Raw genomic sequence first — 18,868 nt, forward strand, 5'->3', positions numbered from 1 at the left:
TTAAAAATGAAGAGTAGAGTACAATTTGCATGGGTTTGCATGAAAGTGCTTTATGTTCTCAAGGAGGATCACAAAGGGGGCTAATACGATTTTGTCCAGAAATCACGTTTTCAAAATTTTAACTTTCCCCATCCTCACCGCAATTTCTTAATTTGTAACTTTTTCGAATTTTTTTTTTGTTATCTATGTAGAAAATTACAGAGATTACTAATCTGGGAAATACATATATTTTTCATAGTTTAATTTTTCCCAAAGAAACACTCAATGCCCCTTCCCCACCTCGCTCACCCATCACCTACTCGCTTTCACGTTTGTCTGATGTTTCCCTCATGCGTAGAATTCTACTGAAATAGCAAACTTAAAAATACCAGACCACCGCCAGAAAACCCGACTTGCTAGAAACAACAGGTAAACGACATTATTTCTGAAGAATTCCCCCTCTTTCCAAAAAGCTAAAAGTGAACATTGAGAGTCTGTAGCTTTTTGAAAGTGGTGAGGTGATGGGTAAAATTCTTGAAGATTCGTATTCTCTATTTTTTCTCCATGGATTACAAAGAAAAAATATTTGAAAAAAAGCAAAAAATGAATTTGCTGTGGAGAGGGAGAAAATTAAAATATTGAGAACGTGTTTTGTGGGTGAAATCCCAATGCCCTGTATCGCAAACATAGGAATCGGAAGAAATTTAGGAAAAAAATAAGGCGAGGGAGCGAAAATGTCACCTTGGACATGCTAGAAAGAAGAAGTAAAGGACAGGATTTCTGGGAAAACTTTCTTTTAAGTTTATATCGAAGATCAGGTTTTTAAATACGTTCATCACAAACACAAATTACACAATAGAAAAAGATCATTTCAATTGGATTTGAGCTTTAAATTTGCGCGTGCACACTGCAAGAAAACATAATTCGCACAGAAGTTTTACCTAAAGTGTATGTGTGTGTGTGTGTATGTGTGTGTGTGTGTGTGTGTGTGTGTGTGTGTGTGTGTGTGTGTGTGTGTGTGTGTGTACGTGTGTGTGTGTGTGCATATGTATGCTTTTCAAAGGAAGTTATTTTATGGCATTCTTTTGTTTGAAGAAACAGTCCTCAACTCGACATATATGGGATCATATGATTGTTTGTTAATTTCCGTAAAATTCTTTTAATTTATTTATGTTTTGAAGAGATGAGAAATTGAAAAGAGAGGATAAAGAAAAACGGCAACATTTGCTTTGAAGTGAAAGGAGAAAGTAAAAGAGAGGAGAATGTGAAAGATGTGCATGTATATGAAATGGACGTGTGCTTGAGAGACAAAGAAAAAAGAGAGAGTGAGTGAGTGAAGGTGTGTGTTGTGATGTATGAATTTTTTTGCATGTATTTGTAAGCATCACTCATTCCCCCTCTCTCTTTCTCTCTCTCTCTCTCTCTCTCTCTCTCTCTCTCTCTCTCACACACACACACACGGAGGTAAAGAATACGTACGCCACCCGTTTATGGCGTAACCCTAACTCTAAACACTAGGTGTGCATATTCTTTACCTTCGCCCATAAATACATATACATACATCTTTTTTTCTGTGTGTGTGTGAGAGAGAGAAAAAGAGTGTGACTGTATTTTCTCATAACATATAAAGAAATGGATGTCTTTTAATGCATTTTTTGGTTATGGCTTATTTTAATACAATATCTATGTGTACATTTTCATAAATATTTGTCTGAGGAGATTTCTATGTATGCGTGAAATATTAGAAGCAAATTGAAATATTGTCCGACTCAACGTAGATGCCGAGGTTATTTTAGTTGTAAAAAAGTGTTTTCTTATAACTCTCAAAGTTGTCAAAGAACTGTCATCTGAATCAGCTGTTTTGTTCGTTAATTTCCGTAAAATTTTTTAATCTATTTACTTTTGTTTTAAAGTGAAAGAGAAAGTGGAAAATGTATGAACGTGTATATGAAATGGACGTGTGTGTGTGAGAGCGAGAGAGAGAGAGAGAGAGAGAGAGAGAGAGAGAGAGAGAGAGAGAGAGAGAGAGAGAGAGATAGAGAGTGAGTGCCATTTACACATACATGAGAACACATACATTCACTCACTCACTCTCTCTCTCTCTCACACACACGCACATGTACATACAAAAAAGATGTATGCATATGTATTGATTTATGTACGTCACTCCCTTTCTCTCTCTCTTTCTCCTTTCCTCTATCTCTTTCTCCCTTCCTCTCTCTCTTTCTCCCTTCCTCTCTCTCTTTCTCCCTTCCTCTCTCTCTTACTCCCTTCCTCTATCTCTTCCCCCTCTCTCTCTCACACACGTCCATTTTATATACACGTACATACATCTTTCATTTCCTCCTCTATTTCACTTTAAAACAAAAGTAAATAAATAAACGTATTTTATGGAAATTAACGAACACACATAGCAGTTCTGCAAGTCAACATGAAAGATCACCTAAGCAACTTTATTATAATACAGATGTAACTAATTCGGAGAAACATTACTTTCATTATTCATACATCGTCAGTCTCGTAATCGAACACTGTAATTTTGGTTCAAATTGAAAGTGTGAAACTATTTTCACTTTCTAATGAAACCTGGTCGTTGTAACTTTCAATATCAGTGCGTTTCACTGTTGGGTGGGTGCGTGGGGGGAGGTAAAGTCACATACATATACTAAGACACACACACATATATTAACGCACACCTCAAGCCTATCTCTATTCCTGTGTGTGTCTGTGTCTTTAGATGTGTGTGTGTGTCAGTGGTCACAAAACTGTATGTATACTGACAGGCACAAACACCGCCTCACACATATACTTGGTCCACATCTTTTAACCGTTGGCTTCGTGGTTGTTGTGTAAAGCTTCGCCTTTGTTAGAAGTCTTTTTAGCGATTCATATTTCTTTTGCATTAAGTGAAGTTATGTGTTTTCAGAATGTTGTTCATTTTTGGGTCTCTAGTGAGCATAGGTAGATTTTGTACAATAGTGTTGTATGCCTCATTGTTCCTAGGGTTGTGAGTTGATATATACAGGAGTGTTTTGAGATAAGGTGTGGTGTTACGTTATGTTGCCCTTATTGTTTTAATGTTTAATTTCTTAGCACGCTTAATCCCATCGTCTATAAGTGAGGGTGGATATGGATATTGCTTTTCAGTTAGTGTTGTTCTGAGGTCTTGAAGACGAAGATCCCGAGTATTTGTATCAGACACTATTGTGCAAACCCTTTTTGCTAAATTAAAGGGGATATTTATTTTGATGTGTTTCGGGTGGCATGAGCTAAACAGGAGATATTGCTTCGAGTCCGTTGGTTTATGATAGATGTCAGTTATAATTTGGTTGTAGACTTTTTTTTATCATGATATCCAAAAAAGGGGAGCTGGTATTTGCTATATTCCATTGTGAATTGAATGTTAGAGTTTATATTATTTAGTATTGATTTGAATTCTAAAAGTTTATCAATGGTCTCCAACCAAATGATAAAGCAGTCATCCAGGTATCTTTCCCAGTTCTCGCTTATAGAATGGTGAAATGGAAATGCATATTTTTGCAGTGACACTTCATATATGGTGAGTTCAAAATAATCCATTATTAGGTTCGCAAGAATAGGAGCTGCTTTCGTTCCCATCGCAATTCCACATTTTTAGCGATAGTAAGTGTCATCAAATAGGAAATAATTGATCTGAAGTATAAATTTTAAAGATTCAACAATAAAGACTTGATTTATGTGTTCCAGAAGTACTTCGGGGTACTTTTCCAACCAGAATTTTATTGCTTCTATTTCATAGTCTTGTGGGATGCTGGTGTAAAGATTAATAACATCGAAGGAAACCAATATTGCCTCTTCATTAGTTGTTTTTGGTAGGTGCTCTAACATGTCTAGATCATCTCTAATGAAACTTTTGATGTAGGATGTCTAGAAAATTGCTTAGGCGCTTTGATATTTATATATTTGCCTGGTGATTGTTTGCAGGCTTCATTAACTATCTTGTTCTTGTGTATTTTAGGTAGGCCGTAAAAAAGACTAGGTTTACATTTAAAGTTCTTGATATAATCTATATCTTTTTCTGTCAGGCCTTTTCCATTTAGATGCAAAATTTCCATGTAGATGCAAACCTTTTCCATTAAGGATGCAAGTTTTTTCATTGTTGTTTATAGTTTACAACTTTTTCGTAGATGGTATCGTTTTCGAGCATGGATAATACTAGGTTTTTGTAGTATTCAGTGTCCATCAGGACAACACTTCCTTTGTCTGCTTCTTTAATTGTCAGTTCTTTGTCCTTTTGTAGTTTAATTACATTTTTCCATTCTAAATTGTTGAGGTTTCAATTATTTTTTCAGTTATGGAAAGTATTTGGGAAAGCTCGGATATGGTCGCAGAAGTCATCTAGTGTTTTATTCCTACCTTCTGTTTTTAACCAGTGATTCATCCTCGTTGTTGTAGTCAGTTAGTGCTTCTGTGTGTCGTAGTTTTCTGCAGAATTCCGAAATATTGTCTTCAATTTCATTCTAGTTAGATCTTCGTGGGGTTGGGATAAATTTTAATCCTTTAGCTAGTATATTAATTTTTGTTGCAGACAGAGTTTTCTTTAATAAATTTAATACTTTGTGTTTCTCCTGTACGTTTTGTTCCAACGTGTGTCCCTGTTTCTCTCCACTCGATCTAAAAAATATTTATTATAATGTAAAAAATGTTTACTATAAATTTTATTTTGGAAAATTTGTTCATCGAAAAATACAGAACAGGTCTAAATATGAACGCACAACCAACTTTGATCTCAGTATATATTTTGATTCATGATTACATTCCCATCACTGTACATATTTCTTCTCACTACTTTAGCTTTTGAGTTTTTGTGTATATTTATCCCCTCCCCGAAAGATGAACAATTACCTCCCCTATTCCTAGTAATAACGATCACCAAATTACTTCCCCTTAGATTTTCTCTACTCACAACATGGACTAAAATCTTTAGAAAATACGAAATTACAGAAATTTCAATGCCATGATTAGCGAAAGCGAAACCGGTCGACAAACAGTATAAAATATATTAAAAGATATATTAAAACTATGTAACGTATGCGCACTTTCCCTCTTTTATTTTATATATACTTTTTGCATTACAACTCACTACGAGGGGATAATAGAAATTCCTCTCTTTGTGTTACTATATATGTGTGTGTGTGTGTGTGTGCGTGTGTGTATTCTTTTATTCTTTTACTTGTTTCATTAATTTGACTGCAGTAATGCTGGAGCACGCCTTATACATAGTTTCTGTTTTACTATTTATTTGTCTTAGTCATTGAATTGCGATCATGTTAGAGATGTGCATTGAAAGGCTTTTGTTTTGCATATCGACCTCCATACGCAGATACACAGAGGCACATAGACACACTCACACGCACACACATACACATCACATACTTCAGCTTAATTTCTTTGAACTAAGAACTGACCTAAGTTGATTCAGATTATTTCCCTTGCACTTCTAATGCCTTAAGGATAAGAGAGAACGGCAAAGATTCTCATTGTGTCATTAAAATGTCAGGAATATTCATTCTCTCTTTTCGATTTTTAGATAAGTATTTGTTCGTCTCCTTCGTGGAATTACAGCTGGCCATGTTGATTGGGTATTTAACTTCAGAATCTATAGAGAGATTGTTAGTCAAGTCGGTGTTAGTATATTTAACCCTGGGAAAATTAAAAAAGCTAACTAGAAATAATTATGTAGAGGTAAAATAAATTAGTTAATGTCTATTGGTGAGCTTGTAGAATCATTAACGACTTGGACAAAATGCTGAACGGCATTTTTTCAGACTACGGTAATCCTTCGACTATCGCAGGTGTTACGTTCCAACCTTAACTATCGCGATGGGTGAAAATCCGCGAAGTAGAAATAGTACTGTACCGTATATTTTTTTTATTACTTTTATAATTTGTGTATATTTATTTTATTACTTTTATATATTTCTGCTTTTATAAACTCTCCCCACACTCTTAGAAGTACTCGTGATATGGCATGTGATTACTATACTTATTGCTTTCCGAGTTTCGTTTTTCATACAGTATGTGCGATGCATTGTTTATATATATATATGCGGTACTCTACGTATTTTCTTTATTACGATTTAATTAATGTGTTGTACAGTGCAGTACTGTACTGTATCTTTATTTAATTATTTATTTATTTATTTATTTTTAGGCGTGAAAATGCCTAAAATAATTCAAATCTAAAAAGAATTTAAATACCTATCAGCCGCAGAAACACTGAGGAGTCCCCGCTATAAATTTACATATATTAGCCAGAACAATTCACGTTGTACAGAGGGCGCGATAGGTGAACCGTGATATGGCGTGTGAATACTATACTTATGTCCTGGGATCTACTTTGCCTTTCATCCTTTCGGAGTGGTTATAATAAGTACCAGTTTTACATTGGGCTCGATATAATTGACTTACCTTTCCTATAAAATTACTAACTTTGTGCCAAAATTTGAAACCGTTATTAATTTTTTTACGGCATGTAGTGGAGATAACGCCACACGTTTCGGTTTTCTTATGATTTCACCAGTGAAGTTTCGTATTCGTTGTACGTGTCGATGGTAGATCAATCAGGTTGATTAAAAAGTAAGGAATGTTTTGAACCATGAAGAATTTGTACCGGATTTTTATAGAGTTTGCAATTGTCTGATAATATAGACGTAGACTTACCCAAAATAAATTAGCATTGATATATTTTTCACTGTTGTTACAATCATCTGAAATAGAACTGTCAAAGTGCAATATTCAAGCAATTTTGCTATTTAACTACCAAAAAAGGACGTAAAGCAGCTGATACTGTTCGCGATATCACTGAAACATTTGGTGAGGAACTGACTAGTGAGTGATCAGCTGGAAAATGGTTTAAACGATTTCGCAGTGGACACTTGAGCCTTGAAGATAGTGAGCGTAGTGGACGCCCATCTGTCATCGACGGCGGTCAATTTAAAACTGTCATTGAGAAAGATTCACGTAAAACCACTCGAGAACGGACAAAAGAACTTCAAGTTGGCGAGAAAACTACCTGCAACCATTTACATGCGATCGGAAAATCGAAAAAGCTCGACAAATGGGTACCTCACGATTTGAATGAAAACCAGAAAATGCGCGATACGAAATTTGCTCATCGCTTCTTCTCTGTAACCAGACCGATCCATATTTCAACCATATTGTAACTTGCTATGAAAAGTGGATTCTGTACAATAATAAAAACATTCTTCCCAGTGGTTGAACCGAAATGAAGCAGCGAAAATCTTCCCCAAACCCGAGCTTTTCAAAAAGAAAGTTATGGTGACTGTTTGGTGATGTACTACTGGACTCATCCACTATAACTTCTTAAAACTAAGATAAACCACTACTGCAGAAACATATTGCCATGAAATTGCCAAAATGGACGAAAAACTGCTACTCCTCCGTCCCTGACTGGTCAACAGAAGTAGGCCAGTCATTCTTCATGACAATGCTCGACCACGTGTTTCACTAATGACGCTCCAGAAGTTTAGGGAACTTGGCTACGAAGTTCTTCCCCATCCAGTTTATTCCCCAGACCTTTCTCCTATTGACTACCACTTTTTCAAGCACCTTGATGATTTCCTGCAGAAGAAGGAGTTCAAAAATCAAACTGATGCTGAAAGTGCGTTCAAAGAGCTCCAGAACTCTAGATTTTTATGTTACCGGAATAAACAAACTCGTAACTCATTGGCACACGCGCGCGCACGCGCGCGCGCACACACACACACACACACACACACACACACGCACGCACGCACGCACGCACGCACGCACGCACGCACGCACGCACACACACACATACACACACACACACGCACACACACACATATACACACAGAGACACACATCGTACACGCACATACACAAACACTCGCTTATAGATCCACATACATACATACATACATACATACATACATACTGTTCGAATTGTAATATTGGCTCTGTGGTGGCCCATAATGAAGATGTTTACTCCCGATCCAACACGATAGAACTATAGTTGTGGGTGTTACCCTTCTTGTTGCTTAAATAAAAACCATCGCTAATCCTCTGATTCATGATCAAAATGTTTCAGAGGCCACCATCCTGTTCCTTGTTAAAAACGCTGTGTACTATGTACTGCATTCTGCCGGCTTAAACAATTGTAACATACATACAGAAATATTGACAATATGTTTCTTCCACATACAAACTTTACTACACACACACACACACACACACACACACACACACACACACACACACACACACACACACACACAAGCACACACACAAGCACACACACACAAATAAACACACACACACAAACACACACACACACACACACACACAAGCGCTAATATAGAAATATAAGCGTTCTCATTGTTCGATATTTACTTATATGTGTGTGTGTGTGTGTATACATATGTATATATATATATATATATATATATATATATATATACATACCAGACATATGTGTATGTACACACACACACACACATACACACACACATTCACACACACATACACACACACACACACACATACACAGATATACGTGCATATATGAATATGTGTGATACTCAAGTTTTGATTTACACACTCCAAATAACCCGAATCCCATTTCTATATTTACTAATATAACAAACTACCTTTGCGCTGTGAGGGACCAATACAGTATATATGTAATCGATCTGACTGGCACATTGATTTATAGAAGTAGAACCATATGGTGGTGGAGAGCTGAATGAGACGAGACAAAGATTAATAGTTGAAGCATAACCAGATAAATTGCAATGTAGCAGAGGATGGATAGCAGAGAAGGAAAACCTATATCTACCTACCTACCTACCTACCTACCTACCTACCTACCTACCTACATACATACATACATACATACATACATATACACATTTGCTGGACTTCTCCGTCGAGAATGACATATAGCTATAGGTATACTGTTCAAATAATCGAACTATCTAGCCACTGATTTATAGTAAGTGGCTGAGTACACCAGAACCAATTGTACCTATAACATAATTATCAAATGGAATCAATGGGACACGATACGTGACAAGGTCGAAATTTTGAATAACAGGTGAAGACCACTTAAATAGTGCTAAAGTTCGAAAGCATGGTGGTGTTCTGGAATGATCGCAGCCGCATGACTGAAACGAATAAAGGAATACACACACACACACACACACACACACACACACACACACACACACACACACACACACACACACACACACACACACACGCATACGCACACACGTGTATGTATGTATATATATATATATATATATATATATATATATATATATATGTATACATGTCTCTTAAAGGATAGAGCTCAAAATCAATGCATTGATTTTGAGCTCTATCCTTTTGTATATATATACTATCCTTTTGTATATATATACAAAAACTCAACTGTGAGTTTTTGGCTAAGACTGTTAACAGATACTATATATTTTGTAAAATTTGTTTTATAAAAGTATATATTTAATATATATATATATATATATATATATATATATATATATATATATATATATTTATATATATATATATATATATATATATATATATATATATATATATATATATATGTATATATATATATATGCATGTATGTATCTATGTATAAATAGATATGTATGTACGTATGTATAACTATAGTTGACGAGTTAAGAAATAATTGAGATTCAGTTGAATTAGGTATTTAAATTGAGACACCAAGGCAGTTTGGTAAAGTCCGCGTAGCTCGAAGTTAGGTGAATAAAAAGCAAATAATTACAAGTATGTCCAGATATCAGTGCATTACGGCCGTTTCAAGCTGCCCCATTTAATCGATTAATGAAAACATCACATCAATTTGGAAAAAAAAAACACTCTCCTCGGTTGCAGCCAACCTTATAGATTTCCAATATAAAGAATACACCATTTTTTAGCCCAACTTACATCGGTACTAGAAACCAAAATAATTATATTGTTTTTCCTTACTGAGAGATAAATAGATAGATAGATAGATAGATAGATAGATAGATAGATAGATAGATAGACAGATACTAATAGAGATTATGCATCGATATGTAGCCAGAAACTTAGCTATCTATCAAACATCTTCCTGAGAGTATTTTGGCAAAGTATACGTTAAATAATGGGTATGAAAACAAGTTCGTTTTTATACAGATTTACACTTTTCTTTTACGAGTTTTGGATGTATAAATTTTTATTTTACATAAATAGAGCAGGTGCATCGTAGCTATGAAGAAGAAACTTCTTAACACTTGATTATTTTGTTATTAGACATGGAAATTTTGGGATAACACATAATCAATTTAGTTTGCAAAGGACTCAATATGACAATTAGCATGCAAACATAGTAGGAAAGGACTATACAATTTAGTAGAAATGAAAATAACATTTGATAGTCTTTAAAAGAAAGAATAATAATCCGATTTTCTACCCAATGTCATACCGTCCCTAAGGAGACCATTGAGTAGCCTGTTAGTTCAGCTACATACTCGGAAAGTAGGATGTGAAAGATAGGGATACAAATGGCGATGGAGAAAAATGTGGCTGAAAAACTGTCAATCGCAAGTGTGACTTAGTAGAAGTGATGTCGCTAATTATTTTAGGTTATTTGATTTTAATGCAAGCTGAGCATTTATTTTTTACATGCAACTTTAGATTTCTCAGCTATATCCATGACGAAGCATCTTTGCGTCCGTCGACAATTCACAAAACACTGTTGAAAACGCACGAAATCACACTTTTACTAGACCCACTGCACACTGCTATGGTTGTGCTTTAGCAACTATACTTAACTCCGCAATGAATATTTTTATAATTAGGGCGTTGAATTCTTATTACTATATGATTTTGTGAATATGATTGCTTCTTTCAGATAATCTGAACCCTTTCTCTTATTAGCACTAGTTTTATTTTAACACCCCACTTTTCCAACTCTTTCTATCTCCTTCTCTGTGAAAATTCTCTGAGTGCACTTGGGTGTCGTTTGTTATTTCATTTATGCTACTGCAATCCAGTTTTAATGCACCAGCAATTATGCTCAAGATTTGGTCGTGTCGGTAGATATGTTCTTCTGTGGATGACATGCATAGTCTATTAACGTTTTCTTCACAGCGATGAGTGTTGATTATTTCAATCTAGCTCCAGATCGGCGATGATGAGATGTACAAGATACACTGATCTCAGGAAGAATCGTAACCGGGTTGTTTCCGTTCTCAACAATATGCTTTACAATAACTTCATATGTACACACACACACACACACACACACACACACACACACACACACACACACACACACACACACACACACACACACACACACACACACACATTTATAGGCGCAGTACAGCCGAATCCTTTTGTGCAAGTGTTATGCCCATCCGTGGCATTTTGTGCAAGTGTTATTCTTTACAGTCTCTGATTGACTCATACCTCGTGAGTGAAACTGGATTGACAGAAGCTATATTGTAATTCAAATTACATGAAGCTATATTGTAATTCAAATTACGTGAAGGGTACACGTATCTGTGGAATATTCAGGCACTTACCCGCTAATTCTGTGCGTGTATATATAAATGCATGCATACAAATATATATGCCTAGGTCACGCCACTTCCGTTCTGCCGGCCACTCCTTGCAGCAACACCTGTCGGTGTTTGGATTGTCTATGCACAGGGGCCATCCGGACTCCCGTTTGCGCCGTGAACAGGGATTAATCTTCTCTCTCCGCTCCTTTGCGCCACATGGGCTCAACACCCCTCCCCTCTTCATCTAACCCCCTCCTCCTGCCTCTCTCCCCCACCCTCCCTCATACCACCCATCTCTCCCCCTCCCCCACCTCCCCTCCTGCTCCGACTCCTACTTCTTTGTACGTCTCTTCACCTCTCTTCACTCCTACTTCTATTCACTCCTACTTCTCTTCCTACTCTTCATTCCTACTTCTCTTCACTCCTACTTCTCTTCCTACTTCTCTTCACTCCTACTTCTCTTCACTCCAACTTCTCTTCCTACTTCTCTTCACTCCCACTTCTCTTCACCCCTACTCTTTCTCTCCTCTCTCTTACTCTCTCTCACTCTCTTCTCTCGTACTCCCCCCTCTTTCACTCTTACTCTCTACACTCTTACTCTCTTACTCTCTCACCCTTACTCTCTCACTCTCTTCTCTCTTTCCCTCTCTCTCACTCTCTCTCACTCTTACTCTCTACACTCTTACTCTCTTACTCTCTCACCCTTACTCTCTCACTCTCTTCTCTCTTTCCCTCTCTCTCACTCTCTTCTCTCTCACTCTCTTTCTCTTCCTCTCTTTCTCCCCCATACCCACCTCCCCTCTCCACATACCCACCTCCCCTCTCCCCCACGTCATCAGTCAGGTGTTTATTTTCGTTTGTGATTAATGTATGATATTCGTGGGTTTATTTTAGCGTTGTGCTGAATTATGCGTATTGCGAAATCTGTACAGAATAGATGCATCGTTCAGTAATCTGTTTCTAGTCTTGACTTGCGTCGTGCGAAGTGGTACGCTGCATTATGTTATTTGTATAACCAATATGATAGTAAGTCATAGATGTTTCCAGATACGTTTATCACATGTGTACTTGATTAGTATTATAATATTCTTTATTTATGGTTTGGGAATTGTTAATAGATATCTGATGTAGCAGTCTGATTCATTCGTTCGGTGTATTTGTGTTTGTATTGTTCAATGTTTCAATCAGTTAGTTAAATAGAATACTTGTTTGTTATATTGTAACGAATCCTTTATTGCATTTTTTGCTTAGAAGAAGCTAAATGTTCTTCCAAGTAAGGATTTTACTGTTTACATTTTGTATGTGTGAATAGTCACTGTCTACAATTATAAGTATTGAAATTTGTTGTGTCTTCAGAGTAAACGGACGTTGTGCCTGTACTTTTTTATTTGAATGTTTATGTATAGGGATCTATATATTTCCATAAATAGGGAACATATTTTCTTTCAGACATGTTATATTGAAGATACAGTCGTGTTCGAGACTACTCTTTTTTTCTTATTAAAGAGTTTTTCTATTCTTTATTATTCTTTTGTGTTTCATTTAGAACAAAAATGTTCCAAAATCAATTAAAGCCATGAGACCTTCTCGGCTTCATCTTTGCAATAAAATTATGATAGTAGTGCGTTATTGCCAGGTATTGTAGTAGGCAACACCAGCACATTCCTATCATAATGAAATCCAGAGTATAAAATCGAGAAGGTGTTGAAACTTTAATGGATTTTGCAACATTATAAAGTAAGCGAAATAAAAAGTAAAGAAATATGAACAACATTTAATAAAAAGATTAAATTCGAATATAATCATGTCTTCAGTACACACACACACACACACACACACACACACACACACACACATACAGATACACACACACACACACACACAGTCACACATGCACGTACGCACACACACACGCACGCACGCTCACGTGCGCACACACACACGTACACACGAGTCTGACCATAAAACACACACACACACACACACACACACACATATACACACACGAGTCTGACCATACACAGCATTCAATCTTTGAATCGTACTCGACTGTTTAAGGTATCATCAGCTGCCGCCAAAAAGGAGCAGAAGGTATCAAAATACTTACCACAATTCGTCAGCAAATACGATGGGAGGACAAACGGTGGAATCCCATGTTATTCCAAGGAAAGATCTTTAGAGAGAATAGCTGCAAAGGTAAGGTTGTTATGATAATATTTTCTGGCAACATCTCGTATACATCCCCATAAAAATCGCAAATTCCCTAGAAAAACATACTGAACTTTCGTTTCAGGGCTACTAAATGCTTCAGTTCTGGTCAACTATTGACTCATTCAGTGAGACTTACTGTGCAGTAGTTACGGTGTCTGTTTAATACGCAGTCATGTCTCACTCCAACATCCACATCCCCCTCCCACAGCAATAGTTAATCAAGATATACAATAACTACCGAAATCCTTACGGAGTTTTGGAACATACATACATACATACATACATACCTACATACATACATACATACGTATGATATATGCATACAGTCATACACGCATACATACACAAACATACAAATCCAAGAATACACACAGAGGCACACATACACATATATATACACATATAGTTAGCCACTCGTTGAATTCCAGTGTAAATGGTTGAGTAACCCTCAGAAACGTAATCCTCTGGCACAGAAAGTGTGACAAACTGGTCTTTTAAATTATTGGTACAATTCAGTTGAAGAGATTCCGCACAGTTTCCGTCAGCCCAACTATATATATATATATATATATATATATATATATATATGGATATATCTTTGTGTGTGTATGTTTTTGTGCTTGTGCTCGACCCCACTCTATCGCTTGACAACCAGAGTTGGTTTGTAAATTAGCGGTTCAGCAAAAAATGATTGACAGAAAAAGTACCAGGACTTTAAAAAAGTCATGGGGTAGATTGGTTCGATTAAGCCCTTCAAGTGGTGCAAAATGATACATACATGCATATATACGCATGCACAATATTCAATCCTCCTCCTTGTCATTCTCACGTTCTACTCTTTCTTTAACATGCCTGCACATACTTGCAGAGGGGAGAGAGAGAGAGAGAGAGAGAGAGAGAGAGAGAGAGAGAGAGAGAGAGAGAGAGAGAGAAAGAGAGAGAGAGAGAGAGAGAGAGAGAAAGAAAGAGAGAGAGAGAGAGAGAGAAAGAGACTGAGAGAGAGAGAGAGGAAGAGAGAGTGAGAGAGAGGCAGAGATAAATAGAGAGAGGGAGAGAGATAGAAACATTCCACATGCACACTTTTCACTATTTTCCTTCTCTTTTTACCTCCTCCCCTCCTCCTCCCTCCACACATACCTAAATGTAAACACTGTACTTCCTCTTTCCCTCCTCCTGTTACCACCCCTACTCCCTATGACACACAAATATTACTCATTAAAATGTCACTGCTGGTGACACCCATAAATCAAAATATTAAGTAAAAAAAGGGACTATTTGTGGTTTTGCAAGAAAATGTCAACAGCAGCTGCAAAATGTAAAGTAAAAATAGTGGCAACAAAAGCAGTGACAAAATCAACAACAACAAGCAGTATCATTATCATCATCATCATCATTCATCATCACCAACAACTGTGACACAAGAATAAGAACATCAACAATGGCAGTAGTTGTTGTTGTTGGCACTCCGTCGCTTACGACGACGAGGGTTCCAGTTGATCCGATCAACAGAACAGCCTGCTCGTGAAATTAACGTGCAAGTGGCTGAGCACTCCGCAGACACGTGTACCCTTAACGTAGTTCTCGGGGATATTCAGCGTGACACAGTGTGACAAGGCCGACCCTTTGAATTACAGGCACAACAGAAACAGGAAGTAAGAGTGAGAGAAAGTTGTGGTGGAAGAGTACAGCAGGTTTCGCCACCATCCCCTGCTGGAGCCTTGTGGAGCTTTAGGTGTTTTCGCTCAATAAACACTCACAACGCCTGGTCTGGGAATCGAAACCGCGATCCTATGACCGCGAGTCCGCTGCCCTAAACACTGGGCCATTGCGCCTCCACAGCAGTAGTAATAACAACAGTAATAGCAGCAGCGGCAGCAACTTTAATAGCAACAAAAGCGAAAAAAAAGAAAACGAAACAAAAAAAAAAAGAAACAGAGGGAAAGCAGTAGCAATTAAAACTTCATCAGCAACAATAGCAACAACGACAATAATAGGAAGAATAACATCAATAGCAGTAAGAAAACAATAACAATAAAAACACCAGCAAATAACAGCAACAACAACAATAACAATATTAACAACATCAGCATCAACTTCATCAGCAAATTTCAACAACTAAAACTATAGTGGTAGTAACTATAGCAACAGTCTAGCAATATTCAAGCTTACAATGAACGTTAACTATTGTCTTCAATCTAAGTTTAGAGTAGTGCTCCACAACCGGCATGCCGCGACACACTGGTGTGCCACAAGACGACGCTAGGAGTTCCGCAGTGTAACCCGAATATAATTTTTTCCCTATACTTTTAGTCATATTTTTAGTTCAGGTATGCCATTGGATTCTGAAAAGAATATAAGTGTATCGCAAGTGAAAAAAGGTTGCGGGGCACTGATTTAGAGGAATGAACTGCTTATATTTTAAACTTACATTATCTGAAACCTACATATTGTATGACATATCCATGTAGTGCGATACCTCAGTAGTGTTATACCTACATGTATTGTTAGACTAGAATACACCGTGTCACACATACATGTACTGTTACATATAAATATAGTGCTACACTAAGGCAGCGAGCTGGCAGAATCGTTAGTAAGCTGCGCAAAATGCTTCACGGTGTTTCGTCCGTCTTTGCGTTCTGAGTTCAAATTCCGGTGAGGTCGACTTTGTCTTTCTTCCTTTCGGAATCGATGAAATAAGGCGCAGGAGTGGCTGTATGGTAAGTAGCTTGCTTACTAACCACATGGTTCCGGGTTCAGTCCCACTGCGTGGCACCTTGGGCAAGTGTCTTCTACTATAGCCTCGGGCCGACCAAAGCCTTGTGAGTGGATTTGGTAGACGGAAACTGAAAGAAGCCCGTCGTATATATATATATATATATATATATATATATATATATAAATATATATGTGTGTGTATATATGTGTGTATGCGTTTGTGTGTCTGTGTTTCCCCCCACATCGCTTGACAACCGGTGCTGGTGTGTTTACGTCCCTGTAACTTAGCGGTTCGGCAAAAAAGACCGATAGAATAAGTACCAGGTTTACAAAGAATAAGTTCTGGGGTCGATTTGCTCGACTAAAGGTGGTGCTCGAGCATGGCCGCAGCCAAATGAAAGTACATATATAACTGAAACAAGTAAAAGAGTTGAGTGTTAGTGTCGAGTAAAGCGACTTATCCCCATCCCCCAGAATTGCTGGCCTTGTACCAAAGTTTGAAACCAATATAATGTTACACCTGTATGTACTGTTACACCTTAATATAATGTTACTTTTATATTTTACTTGTTTCAGTCATTAGAATGCGATCATGCTGGGGCACCGCCTTAAAAAACATTTTAGTCGAACATGTTAAACCTATGTGCAGCGTGACATCTCAGTACAATTTTGCCCCTACATCTAGTGTAGTACAACTATGCAATGTTACACATGCACACAGCGTTACAACTTATAGTATAGTGCTACATGCAGCGTTACACCTACTTGTAATGTGACAACTATCTGCAGCGTTATATCTACATGTAGTGTCACACACCCATGTAGTGCTATATCTACATACAATATGATACTATAGTTAGAGACACACCTGCATATAAGTTACTCACACGTGGCGTTACACCTTCAAGCAATATTACAGCTTCGCAGTGTGACAACCCCGTGTGGTGTGACACCTTCATATAGAGGTGATTTTATGTAATGCGACGCATGTAGTATTACAAGTCTATGTAGTGTGACAGGACAATGTAGTGTGACAGGACAATGTAGTGTGACTAACATTGTCAAACGAAAGGAGTATAAACTCTGTTGATACAGACAAACCAGTGAAATAATACAAAAATAACAGAAATCACTCACACAAGAGAGATGAGAATTTTACTGGTTATTTGCTGTATATGACTGTATCTTCTGACTATTTCAGCCCAGCAGAATTAAATATTTCTGTGAAAAGTAATTAATCGAATGAACATTAGTATTTCAAACTCGTTTTCTTTAGCATAGTTTATAGCAGCCATAAAAATCAAATTAGAGATGGGTCACGCTATTGTATGCCAAATGGTTGGAATTTGCTTTGCTCTCTCCTGAGGATGGATATGTTTAAATCATTCTCTTATGGCATTGGTGTTGTTTAAAGTGTTAAAGGTGATACTTGCTTAAGATGTAGTACTATTCTATATTGTTTCGCTACTTCTACCGATGGTTGTTTTCATTTGGATTAATTAAATAAACTGATGACTTCTATGGGAAGCTTGGATTATTGCTTTAAAAGAGAAGTATGGTGATTTCGGTATAAAGGGTTCTGTTCGGTCTGCAATATTTAATTCAGATATTTTCAATCTTAAACTATATTCCATTCTATTTTACTTCTCTATTTGTGTTGTTGATTGGTCTGTTATATGATCGTCAACAACATATAGTTTTTTTTGTCTTGTCTGATTGCATAATTAGTTGGACATTTTTCGTAACGAGCTGGCAGAATCATAAACACGCCGGGCAGAATGCGGTATTTCGTCCGTCTTTACGTTCTGAGTTCAAATTCCGCCGAGGTCGACTTTACTTTTCATCCCTTTCGAGGTCGATAAAATAAGTACCAGTTGAGCGCTAGGGTCGATTAATCGATTTATACCCTCTTCCGAAATTGCTGGTCATGTGCCAAAATTTGAAACCAATGTTACTAATAAATTTAAAAATTATATAGTTCTCAATTTAAAATTTGACAATTAAATTTTGAGATTAAAATTTAAATCTTAATTAAATCTCCGAAGATAAAAAGTATTTAAAATAAATAAATTAATAATATGAAGTAAATGTAGAATTATCGGACGATGAAGATAAAATAATTATTGTAATATAGTACATAACTTACCGTTGATAACGAAGTAAATTATGATGAAAAAATACTTTATGATAATGAACGTATCGATGAAACTTATAAAATAAAACTTCGCCAACGATTGTCTTATCAAACACATAAAATCAATAAGCCATTTAGTAATACAACCAATATTGACTCTAGAAACTCTAGAAACACCAAAGGAGTCTAACTGTACAGCCAAAAAATGCAGTAATATATACAGGGTTCTCAAGAA

The 18,868-nt window shown here is 36.8% G+C and overlaps 1 protein-coding gene across 8 annotated transcripts in view; it reads left to right on the top strand.

Moving 5' to 3' along the window:
* Window positions 1-18,868, top strand: part of LOC106871658 (uncharacterized) — a 312,970-nt gene that overhangs the window by 221,231 nt on the left and 72,871 nt on the right. For 7 of the 8 annotated variants that reach the window (XM_089351062.1, XM_089351064.1, XM_089351063.1 and 4 more), the window contains one exon: window positions 13,629-13,766. The exons of the other annotated variant lie outside the window; for it this stretch is intronic. In XM_089351062.1, the coding sequence (XP_089207188.1) occupies window positions 13,629-13,766 (138 nt within the window). The remainder of the gene's footprint in view (window positions 1-13,628; window positions 13,767-18,868) is intronic. 8 annotated transcript variants of the gene reach the window in all.

This window comes from Octopus bimaculoides, chromosome 4 (genome assembly GCF_046866305.1).
Source record: "Octopus bimaculoides isolate indiv1 chromosome 4, ASM4686630v1, whole genome shotgun sequence".
NCBI classification, from domain to species: domain Eukaryota; kingdom Metazoa; phylum Mollusca; class Cephalopoda; order Octopoda; family Octopodidae; genus Octopus; species Octopus bimaculoides.